General features: G+C 41.8%; 1 protein-coding gene across 2 annotated transcripts in view; it reads left to right on the top strand.

The window, feature by feature from the left end:
- Ogt (O-linked N-acetylglucosamine (GlcNAc) transferase) overlaps positions 1 to 18,198 on the top strand; it is a 45,212-nt gene that overhangs the window by 15,780 nt on the left and 11,234 nt on the right. For both annotated transcript variants that reach the window (XM_059251353.1, XM_059251354.1), the window contains exons 5-14: positions 105 to 221; positions 7,717 to 7,796; positions 9,558 to 9,753; positions 10,002 to 10,142; positions 10,610 to 10,710; positions 13,441 to 13,594; positions 13,678 to 13,779; positions 14,113 to 14,292; positions 15,801 to 15,959; positions 16,072 to 16,161. In XM_059251353.1, coding sequence (XP_059107336.1) covers positions 105 to 221; positions 7,717 to 7,796; positions 9,558 to 9,753; positions 10,002 to 10,142; positions 10,610 to 10,710; positions 13,441 to 13,594; positions 13,678 to 13,779; positions 14,113 to 14,292; positions 15,801 to 15,959; positions 16,072 to 16,161 — 1,320 coding nt within the window. The remainder of the gene's footprint in view (positions 1 to 104; positions 222 to 7,716; positions 7,797 to 9,557; positions 9,754 to 10,001; positions 10,143 to 10,609; positions 10,711 to 13,440; positions 13,595 to 13,677; positions 13,780 to 14,112; positions 14,293 to 15,800; positions 15,960 to 16,071; positions 16,162 to 18,198) is intronic.

Raw genomic sequence — 18,198 nt, forward strand, 5'->3', positions numbered from 1 at the left:
ACCTTCTTCCCCCTCCCCAATCTTTTTTTTTTTCCCCTTTACAAATTTTCCCCTTTCCCCTTATCTCCTTCCCCTCTCGCCTTCTTTCATTAAACCCTCCTAAGGCATGTTATTTGAAAGCAATTGAGACGCAACCAAACTTTGCAGTAGCTTGGAGTAATCTCGGCTGTGTTTTCAATGCACAAGGGGAGATTTGGCTGGCAATTCATCACTTTGAAAAGGTTAGTCATTAATAATTGATATTTATGAAATGCTTACGTGTACAGAACGTTCTTACTAGAATAAAACAGTAGGCATGGACGTAACCAGCTATGCAGTCATTTTGTTTCCTTGACAGGACCGCAGCATTTGGAGGTGGTATATATATATATATATATATATATATATATAATATGGCAGTTTCTGAGAACTGTACTGAGAGTGTACATTAGTCATGGAAAATGCTTTTTTATTTATTATCGTTAGTTTTTTGTTTTTAAAGAGGTCTCATTCTGTATAGAATGGCTTAGAACTTACTATGTGGCTCAGGTTGGCCTTCAACCTAGTGGCAATCCTCTTAAGCCTCCTGAGTGCACGGATGAAGTACCCCATCTGATTTTAAAATGCTTCCTTCCCTCAAAGGAAGTAAGGACTCTATTTGGAGTGAAGCAATAGTACGGGTTATAGAGGGTTACACTGAAGAATGACACAGCTGGCCACATGAGGGAGAACTGGAGGGTTCCGAGTGTCTTGAAAAGGCCGATTCCAAGTCTGGAATAGGAAATAATACAACCTTGTCTGCAATAACTTGTCATACCAGAAAGCAAGGAAATATCTGTTTACTTATTGATACACTTGTCTTTTTTTTTTTTCTCTTTTTTTCTTTTTTTAAAAGGGTCCCATAGTGCTGGGCGGTGGTGGCGCACGCCTCTAATCCCAGCACTTAGGAGGCAGAGGCAGGTGGATCTCTGTGAGTTCGAGGCCAGCCTGGGCTACAGAGCGAGATCCAGGACAGGGACCAAAACTACACAGAGAGACTCTGTCTTGAAAAACAAAACAAAACAAAGCAACAAAGGGTCCCATAGCTAAGGAAGGCTTTGAGTTCAAATCTCAAAGACTCATTGATTTTTGTGTTTATGCCTGTGAGTGTTTTGCCTGAAAGTATGTCTGTCACCGTGTGTGTGTGTGTGTGTGTGTGTGTGTGTGTGTGTGTGTGTGCGCGCGCGCGCGCGTGCGCGCGCGCAGTGCAGAGGCACTGGAGCGAGAGTTAGAGATGGTTGTGAGCCACCATGTGGTTGCTGGGACTTGAACTTAGGACATCTGGAAGAGCAGCCAGTGCTCTTAACCTCTGAGCCTGCCTTCTCACTAGCCCCAAACCTTGAACTCTTAATCCTACCTTAGCCTCCCCAGTGCTGTTGTTATAGGTGGGTGCCACCACGTCTGGCTTTTGAGAAATAATTATTCAGATTCTTTGCCCCTTTTTAAATTTTAAAATTAATTTGCTCTCTTACTTTGCGTTGTTTTAGGTCTTCACATGTTATTATTAGTTCTTTCTCAGATGAATGGTTTGCAGTATTTTTAGCCACCACGAGATGTCTCTTTACTTTGATAATGATTTTCTTTGCTGTGTATAGTTTTATATCATTAGATTTGTCTTTTTTTGTTTTGTTGCCTGTGTTTTAAATACAAGCAAAACAGTTATTGTGTGTGATCACATTTAGATGTGGAATCTAAAAAAGTCAGTGTCAGGCTGGGGAGGTAGGTAGGATCCTTAGAACTCAATGGCCAGCCAGCCTAGTCAAATTGGTGAGTTCCAGGCTCATTAAGAGACTCTGGCTCAAAAATAGGGTGGAGAATGATTAAGGAAGACATGTAGCTCCAATTTTTGGCATCCACACATAAACTGACTGGCACATACATGTGTATATACATACATCAAACATGTGTGTACATACCCTTCACACACATCAGTTTCACAGAAGCAGTAAGGTGGTTAATAGATTCTAGTGTAGATAAGGTTGAAGGTAGGGGTAGGAAAATATTTGTTAAAGGCTATCCACTTGTAATTGACTGTGGAATATGCTTTAGTGAGCTATTACCCTGGATGGTAACCACATTTGTATGTATTATATATTTCAAAATTGCTAAAAGAAGCTGGACACATGCCAGCTCAAGCCCAGGAGCTCCAAGTGAACCTGGATAACACAGTGAGAACTTGTCTCACTTGACAAAAAAGACTGAAAAGAAAAAAAAAAAGAAAAGCAAAATGAAAAAATCTGGATATGCTGGCACAGGCTAATAATTCTAGTACTCAGGAGCTTAAAGCAGGAGAGATTATAAGAGTTCAAGGCTGGCCTGGGCTGTATAGAAAGATTCGACCTCAAATAATAAGAGAACAACAAAATCTTTTTTTTTTTGGTTTTTCAAGACAGGGTTTCCCTGTGTAGCTTTGGTGCCTGTCCTGGATCTCACTCTGTAGACCAGGCTGGCCTTGAACTCACAGAGATCCGCCTGGCTCTGCCTCCCAAGTGCTGGGATTAAAGGTGTGCGCCACCACCGCCCAGAGAACAACAAAATCTTAAGAGGCCTAGTGAGATGGCTCACTGGGTAAAGTGCTTGCTTGCTCTGTGAGAGTGACACCTGAGTTCAGTCCCTAAAACCCAAGGTGGGAAAAGAACTGACCCCACAAAGTTGTCCTTAGACATGCATGAGCTCCACCACACACATACATATACCCACAACAATAATAAATGAAATAGTTTTTAGTTAAAGAAACCTCTTCACATATATTTGATACAGGCATTATGTAGCCTAGACTGGCCTAGAACTCGATCCTTTCACCTCTACCTCCTTAGTGCTGGGGATTATAGATGTATGCTACCAAGCCCGGTAAGACTAAATTTTTAAGGCAGGAAGTGGTGGCACATACCCTTAGTTCTAGCAAAGGTAGGTGGATCTCTGTTAGTTCCAGGCAAGCCTGGTCTGCATAGAGAGTTCCAGGCTGACCAGGGATATATAGTGAGACCCTATCTCAAACCAAAACCCAAAAATAATGGATTTTTAAAAATATTCTTTAAAAAGAAAAAAGGAAGTTGGTGAGGTGATGAATATATGACCTTGATTTATTTTATTATAATTTTTTTTAAATTTTATTTATTATGTACAGTGATCTGCCTGCATGTATGCCTGTAGGCCAGAAGAGGGCGCCAGATCTCATTACAGATGGTTATTAGCCACCATGTGGGTGCTGGGAATTGAACTCAGGTCCTCTGGAAGAGCAGCCAGTGCTCTTAACCTCTGAGCCATCTCTCCAGCCCCTATAATTTTTTTAAAACAGGGCCTTTCCACATAGCCCTGATTATGCTGGAGCTTGCTATGTAGACCAGGCTGGCCTAGAACTCAAGAGCTGTACTTCTTCCTTTGGGCCTGGGGTACTGGGATTAAAGGCATGTGCCACCACACCTGGCTTTGATTGATCTTTTGACAGCATATCCATAGGTCAAACTATACTGTACCCCATAGATAACAAACCTCTCTCTCCTCTCTCTCTCTCTCTCTCTCTCTCTCTCTCTCTCTCTTTCTTTCTCTCTCTTTCTCTCTCAGATAAAGCTTGTTTGTGTATGTGAATCAAACCTAAGGCCTTGTACTTACTGGACAAGCATTCTGCCATTGAATACCTGAACCCTCTTTATAAAGAATGTTCTACATAATGGAGGAACAATAGACTATTACCATTAATAAGTTAGGCATTTAACAGTGGCAAAGAAAGATAGCATTGGACACTGTTTGCTGTTATAGGACTAATTAATTCCATCGGTGAAGTAGGCTTTCAAAGAAACGAGGGCTGAGTGTGTAGCTCAGTGATAGAATGCTTGTCTAGCATGTGCAAGGCCCTGGATTCTGATTTTTTTTTTTTTTTTTTTTTTTTTTTTGGTTTTTCGAGACAGGGTTTCTCTGTGTAGCTTTGCGCCTTTCCTGGAACTCACTTGGTAGCCCAGGCTGGCCTCGAACTCACAGAGATCCGCCTGGCTCTGCCTCCCGAGTGCTGGGATTAAAGGCGTGCGCCACCACCGCCCGGCCTGGATTCTGATTCTTAGCACACACACACACACACACACACACACACAGCGCATGGTACTGGGTGGGGGGCGCACAGGTAGGTTTTGTGTGCTTCTAGTTTTAATAGTTTTCAAGAGACTGGCTAGATGGCTAAGGGATTTAAGAGCATTGGCTGATGTTCCAGAGAACCCAGGCTCGATTCCCAGTACCCACATGGTAGTTTACAACTACTAGTAACTCCAGTTCCAGAAGATCTGAGGCTCTCTTCTGGCTTCCGAGGGTACCAAGTACACATGCAAGTGCACAGATACGTGCAGACAAAACACCCATACACATTAAAGTTGAGCTGGGCATAGCGCACGCCTTTAATCCAGCACTCGGGAGGCAGAGGTGGGTGGATCACTATGAGTTTGAGTCCACCCTGGTCTACATAGTGAGTTCCAGGATAACCAGAGCTGCATAGTGAGAATCTATCTCTAAAGCACAAAAACAAAAAAACCAACCAAAAAAGTTTCTAGGAAATGTGTACAGCAGGTAAACATGTTAAAAGATACCAGAGGGATTTCATCAGCAGAAATGTCAACTATGACCTTGTATAACACTGATCTGAGTTTTCTTTTCAGCAAGGTGAAGGAGTAAAAGTAGAGTTTTCAATGAAATCTGGATGATTAAAAGAGATAGGCACTTCTTTTAGTACAGTGTCCGCGGCTCTTTTTACATTATACTAAATAAGCTGCTTTTGTTTTTTACAAAAATTTATTTGGTGATGTACATGTGTAGATACTCATGGAGGCTAGAAGAGGGTGTGGGATCCCCTGGCTGGAGTTAATAGCTCTTGTGTGCCACCTGACATGGATCATGGGAACCAAACTCAGTTTCTGAAAGACCAGCAGGCACTCTTAATCACTGAGTCATCTCCCTGTGTTCTTTTGTAAGAAATTAAATATTCAGGTGCCACATGACCTTAGTCCCAGCATTCAGAAGGCAGAGGCAGGCATCTGTAAGTTCAGGTCTATGTCTAGACCTGTCTGGTTTAAATAGTGAGTTCCAGGACAATGAGGATCATGTCTCAAAAACAATGAAAAACAACAACAACAACACACCTACATAAATAAACAAACAAAACCAGATGACTTCAAGCTTGTTGAGAAATTGTGGGGGTCCTATTTGGATACCCACTGAAGTTAATCAGAAATGGGGCCACTGAATGGATATTTGGTGTTAAAATTATCTTTATTCTTTGAAGATTTTTAATTATTTTGTTTGTTTTCTTTGTGAAGCCTTGGCTATACTAAACCTTGTTAGATCTGCCTGCCTCTGCCTCCGGAGTGCTGGGATTAAAGGATTGCACCACCACTGCTTGGCTTTAATTTTTAATTCTGTGTGTGCGTGTGGTTGTGTGTATGTGTGTATGTGCAGGTACCACTGGAGGTCAGAAAAAAGTGTTGGGTCTCTCTGTAGCTGAAGTTAGAGGTTGTTGCGAGTCTCCTGATGCAGGTTTGAGAAATGAACTCAGGTCTTCAGCAAGACCATTTTGAGCTCTGAACTACTGAGCTTCTCCCCTCCCCACTCCCTTGACTGTATCAGCATCTAACTTTTTCTGGCCTGGAACTCACTCTGTAGACCAGGCTGGCCTCAAACTTACAGAGATCTACCTGCCTCTGCCTTCCCAGTGCTGGGATTGAGGGCATGTGCCACCATGCCCAGTTCATTTTTTTTCCCCCCTCGAGACTGGGTTTCTCTGTGTAGTTTTGGTGCCTGTCCTGGAACTTGCTCTGTAGACCAGGCTGGCCTCGAACACAGAGATCCTCCTGGCTCTGCCTCCGAGTGCTGGGATTCAAGGCATGCGCCACCACCGCCCGGCACCCAGTTCATTTTTTAAGATATGATAATGATAGTGTGGTTATGTTGGAGTGAAAAAACACTCTTGTCTCCTCCCTAGAATCCATAATTTTATTTTTTATTTTTTTTGGTTTTTCGAGACAGGGTTTCTCTGTGTAGCTTTGCGCCTTTCCTGGAACTCGCTTTGTAGACCAGGCTGGCCTCGAACTCACAGAGATCCGCCTGGCTCTGCCTCCCGAGTGCTGGGATTAAAGGCGTGCGCCACCACCGCCCGGCAGAATCCATAATTTTAAATAGGATGAAAGATATGATAATGATAGTGTGGTTATGTTGGAGTGAAAAAACACTCTTGTCTCCTCCCTAGAATCCATAATTTTAAATAGGATGAAATGTTTGAGATTTGCTTCAAAATTATCTAGAGAAACGGGGAGTAGATTAGAATACATATTAAATAAAAGCATGATTTATACATTATTAAAGATGATGAGCCAAGACATGCGTTTGTCATCTTCCCTGTTTTTGTGTATTTTTGAAACTTTCTATAAAACTTTTTTTTTTTTTTTTCAGAGCTGAGGACTGAACCCAGGGCCTTGCGCTTGCGCTCTACCACTGAGCTAAATCCCCCAACCGCTATAAAACATTTTTAAGAGGGAGGGCCAGGTGTGGTTTATGCCTATAAAGCTCAGCAATTGGGAGGCTGAAGTAGGAGGATTGCTGTGAGTTCTGGGCCACACTGGGCTACATAGTGAATTCCAGGATAGCAGCAGAGTTAGATCTTATCTCAAAGCAAAAGTTAAAAAAAGTTTTCAGGATAGCTATCTATGACTGTAGATAACCTAAGCTGAGTGATTCACATCATTATCTGATAGAGACTTGTTATCTATGTATAGAAGAAGCCTTTCTAGGAATCTTTAAAATACTTGAAAGTATTTATTACCTTTATCTTTTCAGTGTTTTGGTTAAATTTATGTTTACTATTCTAGAAAGGATACTTTTCTAGGGCCTTAGGTATACTAGGCTAGCATTCTACCACTGAGCTACTCCCCTGCACCAGAATATCATTTGTTTATTCAGAGAAAGTGTCTCATATAGCCCCAGGCTGCCTTCAAACTCATTGTGTAGTTGAGGATGACTTGAGCTCTGCATCCGCCTACCTCCGCCTCCCAACTGCTTGGGTTATACTAGGCTTGTGCCATGCCTGGCTTAGTGTTACAGCTCTAATTATACATTGTACTAAGGACTTGCTAGGTTGTGTTTATGTAACAGAGGTGCATACCTAAGAGCTCACGGCTTGTTTCTGCCACTGTCTTTTTTAGAAGTGTTAAGCTGACTGACGGAATAAAATAAGGCCAATCATTAAAAATATTCTGCTTGTATGGTGGTTCATGCCTTTAATCCCAGCACTTGGGAGGCAGAGGCAGGTGGATTTCTGAGTTCGAGGCCAGCCTGGCCAGAGCTACATGGTGAAACCCTTTCTCAGAGAACAGATAAAAGGAAAAGAAGTACTCTACTCAGTTAAATTGGATCCATTGTGCTCATGAGGTTGTTTTTTTTTTTTTTTCTCCTTTCTTGTGACGCAGGGAATGGAAGCTATATATGAGTATGCTAAGCAAGTGCTTTACCACTGGGCTACACACCCAGCTCCTCTCTCCAGTTATTTTAATATGAATGAGCTTATAGATGAGAGAGAACTAAATAAGAAATGTTTTTAAAAACATGAGATTTAGTCTAGAAAATGTGATTGGATATCTAAACTGACTTCAGAATAAAAGCTGAATGAGAAGTTAATCTGACAAAATCCTATCTTTTTCTAAGTAACTGTCTTGTAATTTTTAGGCTGTCACCCTTGACCCAAATTTTCTGGATGCTTATATCAATTTAGGAAATGTCTTGAAAGAGGCACGCATTTTTGACAGGTGAGAATGTTCTGTTTGATCAATTTTCTTGTCTTGCAGAGTGTGGACTAAAATGTGACAACAGCTTTTTTCTTGAAGTACATTTTTCTAGAGTGGTTTTTCCCTCCTGATGTGTGCTTTGTTACGTTTTACTTATAGATGTTGTTAGCTGACTTTTCCTTGTTGGTTTTCCTGAATGCTTTTATCCTTCCACTTAGTTCAGTTGAAATTTCCTTTGTTGTAAAACTGTTAGAAAATATTAACCTTTTGAACTAAATTTGTTCTTTTGATCTGATTCAGAAAGCTAAGTAAAACTTGACTTTTTTTGGTATGTAAAATGAACAGAAAATTTCTTAAAAAAAAAAAAAAGAACAACAAAAACTTGACTTTTAACTTTTTTTGTTTAAGAAACTGCTTTTCTAATCGTGTGTGTGTGTGTGTGTGTGTGTGTGTGTGTGTGTGTGTGTTTGTGAGATGGGCTGTATGCACACATGTGTGCAGGTGGACAGCACATGGGAGTCCAGAAGAGGACATTGGGTGTTCTTCTCAATCCTTTCCCTCTTCCACCTTATGCTGTTGAGACAGTCTCTCTCAGTTTTGGCTAGGTTTGCAGTCAGTCAGTCTCAGGGACCCTCCTGTCACAGCCCCTCCTCCTGGTACTGAGGCTCCATGGATGTACATGGCCATGCCTAGCTTGTTAGATGGGTGCAGGGAGCCAAACTCAGGTCCTCATAATTACACTCCAAGCACTTTAACCACTGAGCAGCTTCCCAGCCCCAGGACTTTTTAATTTGATGTAGATGGGTGTTTTGCCCACATGCGCATATATATATATAGGAACTCTGTGGGGAAGCCAGAAGAGGGCATCAAATCTGGATTACAGATGGCTGGTAGCTGCCATGTGGGGTCTAGGATTCAAACTAGAGTCCTCTGGAAGAGTGACCAGTGCTCTTATCCTCTGAGCTATCTGTCTCTCTAGCCCTTGACTTTTAACTTTTGTTGTCAAAGGAAAACATACTTCTGGAGTGGGAATCGACAACTTTTCCTGTGAAAATGTTGTATAGCCTGGTACTTGGGAGTCTGAAGCAGAAGGATTGCTGTGAGTTCAAGCCCAGGCTGGACTATAGAGCAAGATCCTATCTTAAAAAACAAAACAGGGCCTGGGTTTAGTTGTTTTTTCACACCTATAATACCAGTACTTGAGAGGCCAAGGGAGAAGGGCTTGCTCAGACTTTGAGACCAGCCTAAGCTACAGAGTAAAGTCTTGTCTCAAAAACCAAACCAAACCACACACTCCAAAATAAAAGTGCAGGGCTGAGGATATTGCTCAGTGGTAGAGCCCTTGATTAGCATGCATGAGGCCCTAGGTTCAGTTCTTAGTACTACAAAAAGTACATTTTATATAGGTGAGATATTGGTATTCAGTAAAATATATCATAAATTAATTGTCATTAGTTAAAATTAATTGACATTTTTTATAGTTATGTCTGGTGTTAATTGGAACAAAATACTGTACATTCAAGTTAGTTGGATTTTGGGCAGGTGGGATGGTTCGGCAGATAAAAGAGCCTGCATGCAATCCTAATGACCTGGGTTTCATCCCTGGAACCAGTAATGGAAGGAGAGAACCAACTTCACAAAGTTGTCTTCTGGCTTCCGCTTGTGTACCTTGGTCTATGCCAACCTGTGCACATGTCATAAACACACTTAGAATAATGATAAATTTAATATTAGTTGCATTTTGTGTATATGTTTATATGTTTATTTTTGTTTTTCTCACAGAGCTGTGGCAGCTTATCTTCGTGCCTTAAGTTTGAGCCCAAATCACGCGGTGGTGCATGGCAACCTGGCTTGTGTGTACTATGAGCAAGGCCTAATAGACCTGGCCATCGATACCTACAGGCGAGCTATAGAACTGCAGCCACATTTCCCAGATGCTTACTGCAACCTAGCAAATGCTCTCAAAGAGAAGGGCAGCGTAAGGATTTTCTGTCTATTTTTATTTCTTTGTTATGTGGTAGAAAAGTCTTCATTGTACATATTAAGTTTTGAGATGGTTATATTGGTTTTCTTTGGAGTTTTGATGGGAAGGAGAATACCAAAAATATCCATTTTTGTGGTGTATTACCAGCCATTAGGCTCAGTGATGCAGTTACTTAAATTACTAGAACAGCAGTGGTTTCTCTGACTCTTTGTAGTGTCTGAACGGTTTGTTTTATTTTCTAGGTTGCCGAAGCAGAAGATTGTTACAACACAGCTCTTCGTCTGTGTCCTACCCATGCAGACTCTTTGAATAACCTTGCCAATATCAAACGGGAACAGGGCAATATTGAAGAGGCGGTCCGTCTATATCGCAAAGCATTAGAAGTACGTTGAATGCTGTGGCTGGGTGTCTAGCCTGTGTGACAGTAGAGGGAAAGCAATTAAGTTTGCCTGCCATTCACCTTTTTTAAAGAGAATCATTCATTATCTATGTAAGGGCCTATGACAAGCAAGACATCCCTACATTGCGTTCGTTATTTTATGCATAGATGAGATCTGTACAAAGCTAATGACTAGTAAGTTGAGTAAAGCTCTTACAATGAAGAACTGAGGTCAGTGTCTAGTGGTTGGTAGGTGTGGTAGGAGTTTAGAAAAGAGGCCTACCCCACGTTTGAAATGAAGATAGGTATAAAATGGAGGAAGCAGTAGAATTTAAGCTACTAGACCCGAAGAAAGTAAACTTGGAAATGGTGGAGAGACGTTAAGGTACGTTGTGAAGCTCTCAGAGTTGTGGGAGGTAATTGGGAGATTCTTTCTCCTATTTAATGTCATCTGTAATCGTGACTCTGTAGGTCTTCCCAGAGTTTGCTGCTGCACATTCCAATTTAGCAAGTGTACTGCAACAACAGGGCAAGCTGCAGGAAGCATTGATGCATTATAAGGAAGCCATAAGGTAAGAAATTCATAGCTGCCTTTTTCTATTTTCAATTTTGAGATTATAATATATCTTTTCCCCTTCCCTTCCTTGCAAAACCCTCCCGTAGCCGGGCGGTGGTGGCGGACGCCTTAAATCCCAGCACTCGGGAGGCAGAGGCAGGTGGATCTCTGTGAGTTTGAGGCCAGCCTGGGCTACCAAGTGAGTTCCAGGAAAAGGTACAAAGCTACACAGAGAAACCCTGTCTCAAAAAACCAAAAAAAAAAAAAAACCAAAAACCCACAAATAACAAAAAACCCTCCCGTATACCTCTCCTTGCTCTCAAATTCATGGCCTCTTCTATGAATTGTTGTGACTTGCATATATGTATATGTGTTTATATGCAGATATGTCTCTACATATAATTTGCTCAATATGTATAATGTTCCCCAGATATATATTTTCAGGGCTGACCATTTGGTATCGGATAACCACTTGTTCTCTGGGGAAGACAATTTCTCCTGCTCTCAGCATTCCTTAGATGCCTGTAGTTCTTTATGTAGGGTTGAGGCTTCATGGGCTTGCCCCCTTCCACTTCAGCATCTCTTCTCTTCCTTTTGTTGTTTTGTTTTTTTGAGACAGGGTTTTTTTTTTTGTGTAGCCTTGTCTATCCTGGAACTCACTCTGTAAACCAGGCTGGCCTTGAACTCAGATCTTCCTGCCTCTGCCTCCCAAATGCTGGGTTAATTAAAGGCATGTGCCACCACTGCCTGGCATCTCTAATTTTTAAAGGCTGAGTATGGTGGCACATGCTTTAATCTTGGCATTCAGGAGGCAGATGTAGGCGGATTTCTGTGAGTTTGAGGCCAACCTGGTCTACATAGCAAAAGAGCCAGGCCAGCCAGTGTTACATGGTAAGACCCTGTCTAAAACAAAATTTAGAGACTGGAGAGATGGCTCAGGGATTTGAGAGCACTGGCTGCTCTTTCAAAGTACCTGGGTTGAATTCTCAGATGTGGTGGCTCATAACCATCTGTAAATCTAGTGCCAGTGAATCTGCCCTCTTACAGCTTTCAAGAGTGCTAGGCATGCACATGGTATGCCTAGCCATACATGTGGGCAAAACATCTATACACATAAAATACTAAAATAATTTTTAAAATGAACAATATTTGTTTATTTCAAACTTTTTGATTTGAGACAGCTTTTCTTGGTGTAGCCTTGACTGTCCTGGAACTCATTCTGTAGCCCAGGCTGGCCTTGAACTCAAAGAAATCCACCTGCTTCTGCTTCCCAGGTCCTGGGAATAAAGGCCTGTGCCTCCATGCCTGGCTTCTTTAATTTAAAAAATCATTTAAAGGGCTGGAGAGATAGCTCAGAGGTTAAGAGCACTGCTTGCTCTTCCAAAGGTCCTGAGTTCAATTCCCAGCAACCACATGGTGGCTCACAACCATCTGTAATGAGATCTGGTGCCCTCTTCTGGCCTGCAGGGATATGTGCAGACAGAACACTGTATACATAACAAATAAATAAATAAATAAATAAATAAATAAATAAATCATTTAAAATTCTTTGTCTGTGTATGGTATATGTAGTGCATGTAGATGACTACATCAGAGACCAGAAGAGGACATTAGATCCCCTGGAGCTGTAGTAAAGGTGGTTGTGAGCTGCCCTATGCTAGGTTCTAGGAACCAAACTCAGGTCCTCTGGAAGATCAACCCTTTGTTCCTTTGTTACTTATTTATTTACTTATTTATACTTGTTTTTAGTTTTTTCAAGACAGGGTTTCTTGATTGCTTTCTGCTTTCTTGCTTTTTTTTTTTTCTTTCTTTAGTTTTTTGAGACAGGGTTTCTCTGTGTAACAGCCCTAGCTGTCCTGGAACTCACTCTCTGTCGACCAGGCTGGCCTCAAACTCATAGAGATTCGCCTGCCTCTGCTTCCCAAGTGCTGGGATTAAAAGCTTGCTTCACCACTGCCTGGCTCCTGCTTTGATTTTTTTAAATTATATTTTATTTATTTTGTGTGCATGGAGGGAATGTGGGCATATACTGTGGTACCTATGTGGAGGTCAGAGGGCAACTTACCGTTTCCTATGTAGGTTCTAGGGATCGAACCCATGTTGTCAGGCTTGATTGCAGGTACCTTTACCTGCTGAGCCATCTCACTGGTATTTTAAAAATTTTATTGTCATCTTTAAAAAAGATTTGTTTTACTTTTTTTGTTGTGTTTGTTTTTCTTTCTGGGGGTGGCGTGGGGTAGTTTGTTGTTTTTTGAGATAGGGTTTCTCTGTGTAGCCCTGGCTGTCCTGTGGCTTGCTCTGTAGACCAGGCTGGCCTTGAACTCAGAGATCCGCCTGTCTCTGTTTCCCGAGTGCTGGGATTAGGTTTATTTTACTTTTAACTATGTGTATAAAATGCCTTCAGAATCCAGAAGAAGGTGTGGATCTCCTAGAGCTGGACATTGTTGCTAGAAACAGAACTCAGGTTCTGGAAGAACAGTAAGAGCTCTTAACTGCTGAGTATCAACTATTAAATAATCAATGATTATTTAATAATTTATTGTTATTAACAGTTAAAGGTTTGGCATTTGGCAGGTGCTATAATGACTCCCTCTTCCTCTTTGGTACTGGGGATTCAAGCTAGGCCTCATGCTTAGTAGGCAAGTACTGTACCACCAAACCACATGTCACCCCCTGCCCCCCCCAAATACTTTAATAGCAACAAAGATTTTCCACGAGATAATCAACCCCTTGTCTTCTCCTTCAGAATCAGTCCGACATTTGCTGATGCTTATTCTAATATGGGAAATACTCTAAAAGAGATGCAGGATGTTCAGGGAGCCTTGCAGTGTTATACTCGTGCCATCCAGATTAATCCTGCCTTTGCAGATGCACACAGCAATCTGGCTTCCATTCACAAGGTACTGCTGTTTCTTCTAACATGGGCACCTTAGCACTGAAGTTTCATTGTAGGAAACTCCTTACAAGCTTGTTTTCGTTCCAGGATTCAGGGAATATCCCAGAAGCAATAGCTTCCTACCGCACCGCTCTGAAACTGAAGCCTGACTTTCCTGACGCCTATTGTAACTTGGCTCATTGCTTACAGGTGAAGAAAATAATCCAGTGTTTTTCTTTCTGTACTGTTACCACTTTTTAATTTTTATGTGCTATAATAATCCAAGCCTGGCTGGAGATTGTTGTTTTTTTAGCAAGTGGAAGTCAGAGGGCAGCTTTCAGTAGTCATTTCTCTCCTAACACATACGTCCCAGGCATTGAACTCCAGTTGTCTGGCTTGCAAGGCTAGTGCCTTTACTCACTGAGCCAGCCCCACTACTGTGTTTTTAGTAGGTTATCTAATACTGTATTAGGAAGTCAAATACTTGTAAAATAAATCCTTGGGTAGGTTTTCTGGATGATAATTTCTTTTTGCTTCCTCTAGATTGTCTGTGATTGGACAGACTATGATGAGCGAATGAAGAAATTGGTTAGTATCGTAGCTGAGCAGCTAGAGAAGAATAGGCTGCCTTCTGTGCATCCTCATCATAGTATGCTGTACCCTCTTTCTCATGGCTTCAGGAAGGCTATTGCAGAGAGACATGGGAATCTCTGCTTGGATAAGGTGACTCTTGCTTTATTTTTTCCATTATCAACTAAAATGCAGATAAATAAAACCATTGCATAGATCAAATGTACGGTATGGCTTTCCCAACTGGCATGTGGTTCGCATCCCCCAAGTTGAGACCTGAAACTTTCTTAGCTATACCAAAAGGTGCTCTTCCCATGTCCTGTCTTCAGCTGAAACTCCTTTCACGCCAAAGGACGGAGACTAGGATTTCTAATTCGAACCAGTTAATGGTACTGTTTTCCTTAAGGTACAAACCAAGTTAGGCGTGGTGGTGCAAACCTATAATCCTAGTACTTCTGTAATCTCACACATTCTCAGACAGAGAATGGTTAATTGAGGCCAGCCTGGGCTACATAGCAAGCTCATGCCTCAAAACCAAAAGCAAGCAAAAATCTTCACCAAATAAGAACATCTAAAACGGAAACTAAAGGCAACAACAACAGAAAGCCCCACTGGTGCTTAAATAGAGTGTATTACGGTATTATATATACTCAACTTTGAGAATTAGAACACGGGTCGATAGAGTTTGGACACAGTGGTAGATTAAAATTTATTTTTTTAAAAATTTTTTATTATCTTTTTTTTTAACACAAAAATGCTTCTCTGCATAATTCCCTAAAATATCATACTCTCTGCACTTTTCTTCATCTAGAAGTTTGAGTCTGTTCAGGCTATTTCACAGGCCTCAGAACAGTTCAGGTATGAAGCATGAGCACTGTGCAACCGGCCGTCACACGCCTGCTGACCTTGTCAGGTGCCATCAAAGTGGCCATGTGAATTAAATGAAATGAAGGCTGCTGTCCAGAGTGGTTCATAATCATGTCTTTATATGATTTTATACACACACACACACACACACACACATTTTTTTTTTTTTTTGGTTTTTTGAGACAGGGTTTCTCTGTGTAGTTTTGTGCCTTACCTGGATCTCACTCTGTACCCCAGGCTGGCCTCGAACTCACAGAGATCCTCCTACCTCTGCCTCCCAAGTGCTGGGATTAAAGGCGTGTGCCATCACCACCCGGCATGATTTTATATTTCTATCTTGATTTATTTTACTTAATTTTTTTGAGACAGAGCTCATGTATACCAGGTTGGCCTTAAACTCTCTATGTAGCTGAGGATGACCTTGAACCTTTGATCCGTTATGCTTCCACCTCCCAGTTGCAGGGATCACAGGAGTGCACCAACATGTCTGTTATTTTTTGTTGTTTGTTTTGTTTTGTCTCGCTATGTCACACTGGCTGGCCTGTAACTCTGCATAGACCAGGCTGGCTTCAAACTCAAAGATCTCTGTCTCACCTGATGGTTGGGATCAACGATGGGCACCATCATGTCTGCTTTTTATGTAGTTCTGGGGATGGAACCCTTAGGGCTTCATACAAGGGAGACAAAGCACAATACCAATTGAGTTACATCACCAGTCCCTGTTATCTGTTTGTTTTTAGATAAAAACTTATACATGACATGACTTACTAATGAACATTGTATTCTGTCGGTAGATTAATGTCCTTCATAAACCACCATATGAACATCCAAAAGACTTGAAGCTCAGTGATGGACGATTGCGTGTGGGATATGTGAGCTCTGACTTTGGGAATCATCCTACTTCTCACCTTATGCAGTCTATTCCAGGCATGCACAATCCTGACAAATTTGAGGTAAGAAGAGAGAGGTTTTGGTGGCTTTAGTCTTTCATCTTTGCTATTAAGCCCACCATCTTGAGAAGGTTGGCGCCGAGGCTCTTAAGTACTCCGTCGTCTTGCCTTTCAGGTGTTCTGCTATGCCCTGAGCCCAGACGACGGCACAAACTTCCGAGTGAAGGTGATGGCAGAAGCCAACCATTTCATCGATCTCTCTCAGGTAGGCACCACACTGATCCTTTTTTAACATTTTATGATTTCACACTTCAGGGTATGTGTTTGGTACGGTATGTGGGTATGTGCATGTACGAGGACATGTGCCCAAGGAGGCCAGAAGAGGGTGTCAGATTTCCCAGACTTGGAGTTACAGGGGGTGTTACATGGGTGCTGGGAGCAAACACGGGTCCTCAGCAAGTACCTTTAGCTCTCCAGTTTTTCAATTTTGAGTAAATTTGAAAAAAAAACCTATCGATACAGATTTTGTGTGTGTGTGTGTGTGTGTGTGTGTGTGTGTGTGAGGAGTTAAACCTCATGTTTGTAAGATGGTAGTTTTTGATGGCAGGTATTAAACAGGAACAACTGTATATGGGCAGTTTACTCTTATTTCCTTGGTCATTTACATTTATATTTGGCATGACTTTTAAGTTGTACATAAAATAGAAATGTGATATAACCGATGTATAACTTTACTGGACATTGAGCCTGCACTCGAGACAAGATACTTTTTTTTTTAATTTATTTTTTTTATTTTTATTTTTCCAGACAGGGTTTCTCTGTGTAGCCCTGGCTGTCCTGGAATTCACTCTGTAGAGCAGGCTGACCTTGAACTCACAGAGATCCATCTGCCTCTGCCCCCCTGAGTGCTGGGACCAAAGACATGTGCCACAATGCCTCCTCCTCCCCTTCAGTATTTTTCGTTTTTGGTTTTCTGAGACAGGGTTTCTCTGTGTAACAGCCATGTGGCTGTCCTGGAATTTACAGAGATCCTCCTGCTTCTGCCTCCCGAGTGCTGAGATTAAAGGCCTGCGCCACCACTGTCTGGCTTCAATTTTTGTTTTGATAGATTTATCGGTATGAGTGTTATGCTTGTGTATACATGCACCATGCATGTATGTCATGTATGCGCCTGATGCTTTTGGAGGTCAGAAGGAATTACAGATGGTTGTTAACCACCATGTGGGTGCTGAGTTCTCCATGTAGTCCTTCAAGAGTAACACGTGCTCTTGACCAGCAAGCCAGCCTTCTAACCCTGCATGCCTTTTTTGTGATAGGATCTCACTAGGTAGTTAGTCTAGTCTTCAGGTGCTAGGATTATAGGCATATGTCACCCTAGGTTTTTCCATTTTTGACGTGTGGTACATGTATATATGAATGTGTGATGTGTGTACATGTAGGTGTACCTGCAGGTTCAGAGTGTATATCTTTGGGTTGGTTTGTTTGTTTTTGAGACAGGGTATCTTCTCTACATAACCCTGGCTGTTCTGGAGGTCAATCACCTAAACTCACTCTGTAGACCAGATTGGCTTCCAGCTCACAGAGATCTACCTGCCTCTGCCCCCAAGTTGTGGGATTAAAGGCATGTGCCACCACACCCAGCCAAGAGTGGAGATCTTGCTCTACCACTCTTGGCCTTACTTTCTCAAGACTGGGTCTCTCAGGGAACCTGGCTCATCCTCCTGTCTGTAACTCCATGGACCTGAGGTTCCAGGTGCACGTGTGTGGCTTTTTCTGTGGATGGTGGATTCCAGACTTAAATCCTCTCGCTTGCATTGCAAACACTCTTACTCACTGACTCATCTCTAACCTTCTGTTTATACCATTTCCCGTTGAGATTATAGTGTGTCATACTTTTTGTAATTGTTGTGGGATTAATTGATTGAGAGACTGATTGATTGAGAGATTGAGAGATTGAGACAGAGTCTAAGTATTTAGCTCTGGCTGAATGCAAACTCATGATTTTGCCTCAGGTTTCCTGAATGCTTGGCTTCAAGGCTTTAATAATGTGCTTGGCCTCTTGTTCATCTTTGAAGGCTCATTTCAAATACTAGCTCCTTTCTGTAACCCTGTTACTAATCCATCCAATCTAGAAGGAAAGTCTGCTTTTCCATTAATGTAAGGCTTTGATGCTATTATAGTGGTGCTAAACCCTGTGTTGCCTCCATTAACTTAGTTCATTGACGTGGTTCTCATCTCCTGTCTGCTTTGCTTGTTTGAGACAGGGTCTCATGTAGCTGAGGCTGGTGTTTAACTCCTCATC

Source organism: Peromyscus eremicus, chromosome X (genome assembly GCF_949786415.1).
Source record: "Peromyscus eremicus chromosome X, PerEre_H2_v1, whole genome shotgun sequence".
Lineage (NCBI taxonomy): Eukaryota > Metazoa > Chordata > Mammalia > Rodentia > Cricetidae > Peromyscus > Peromyscus eremicus.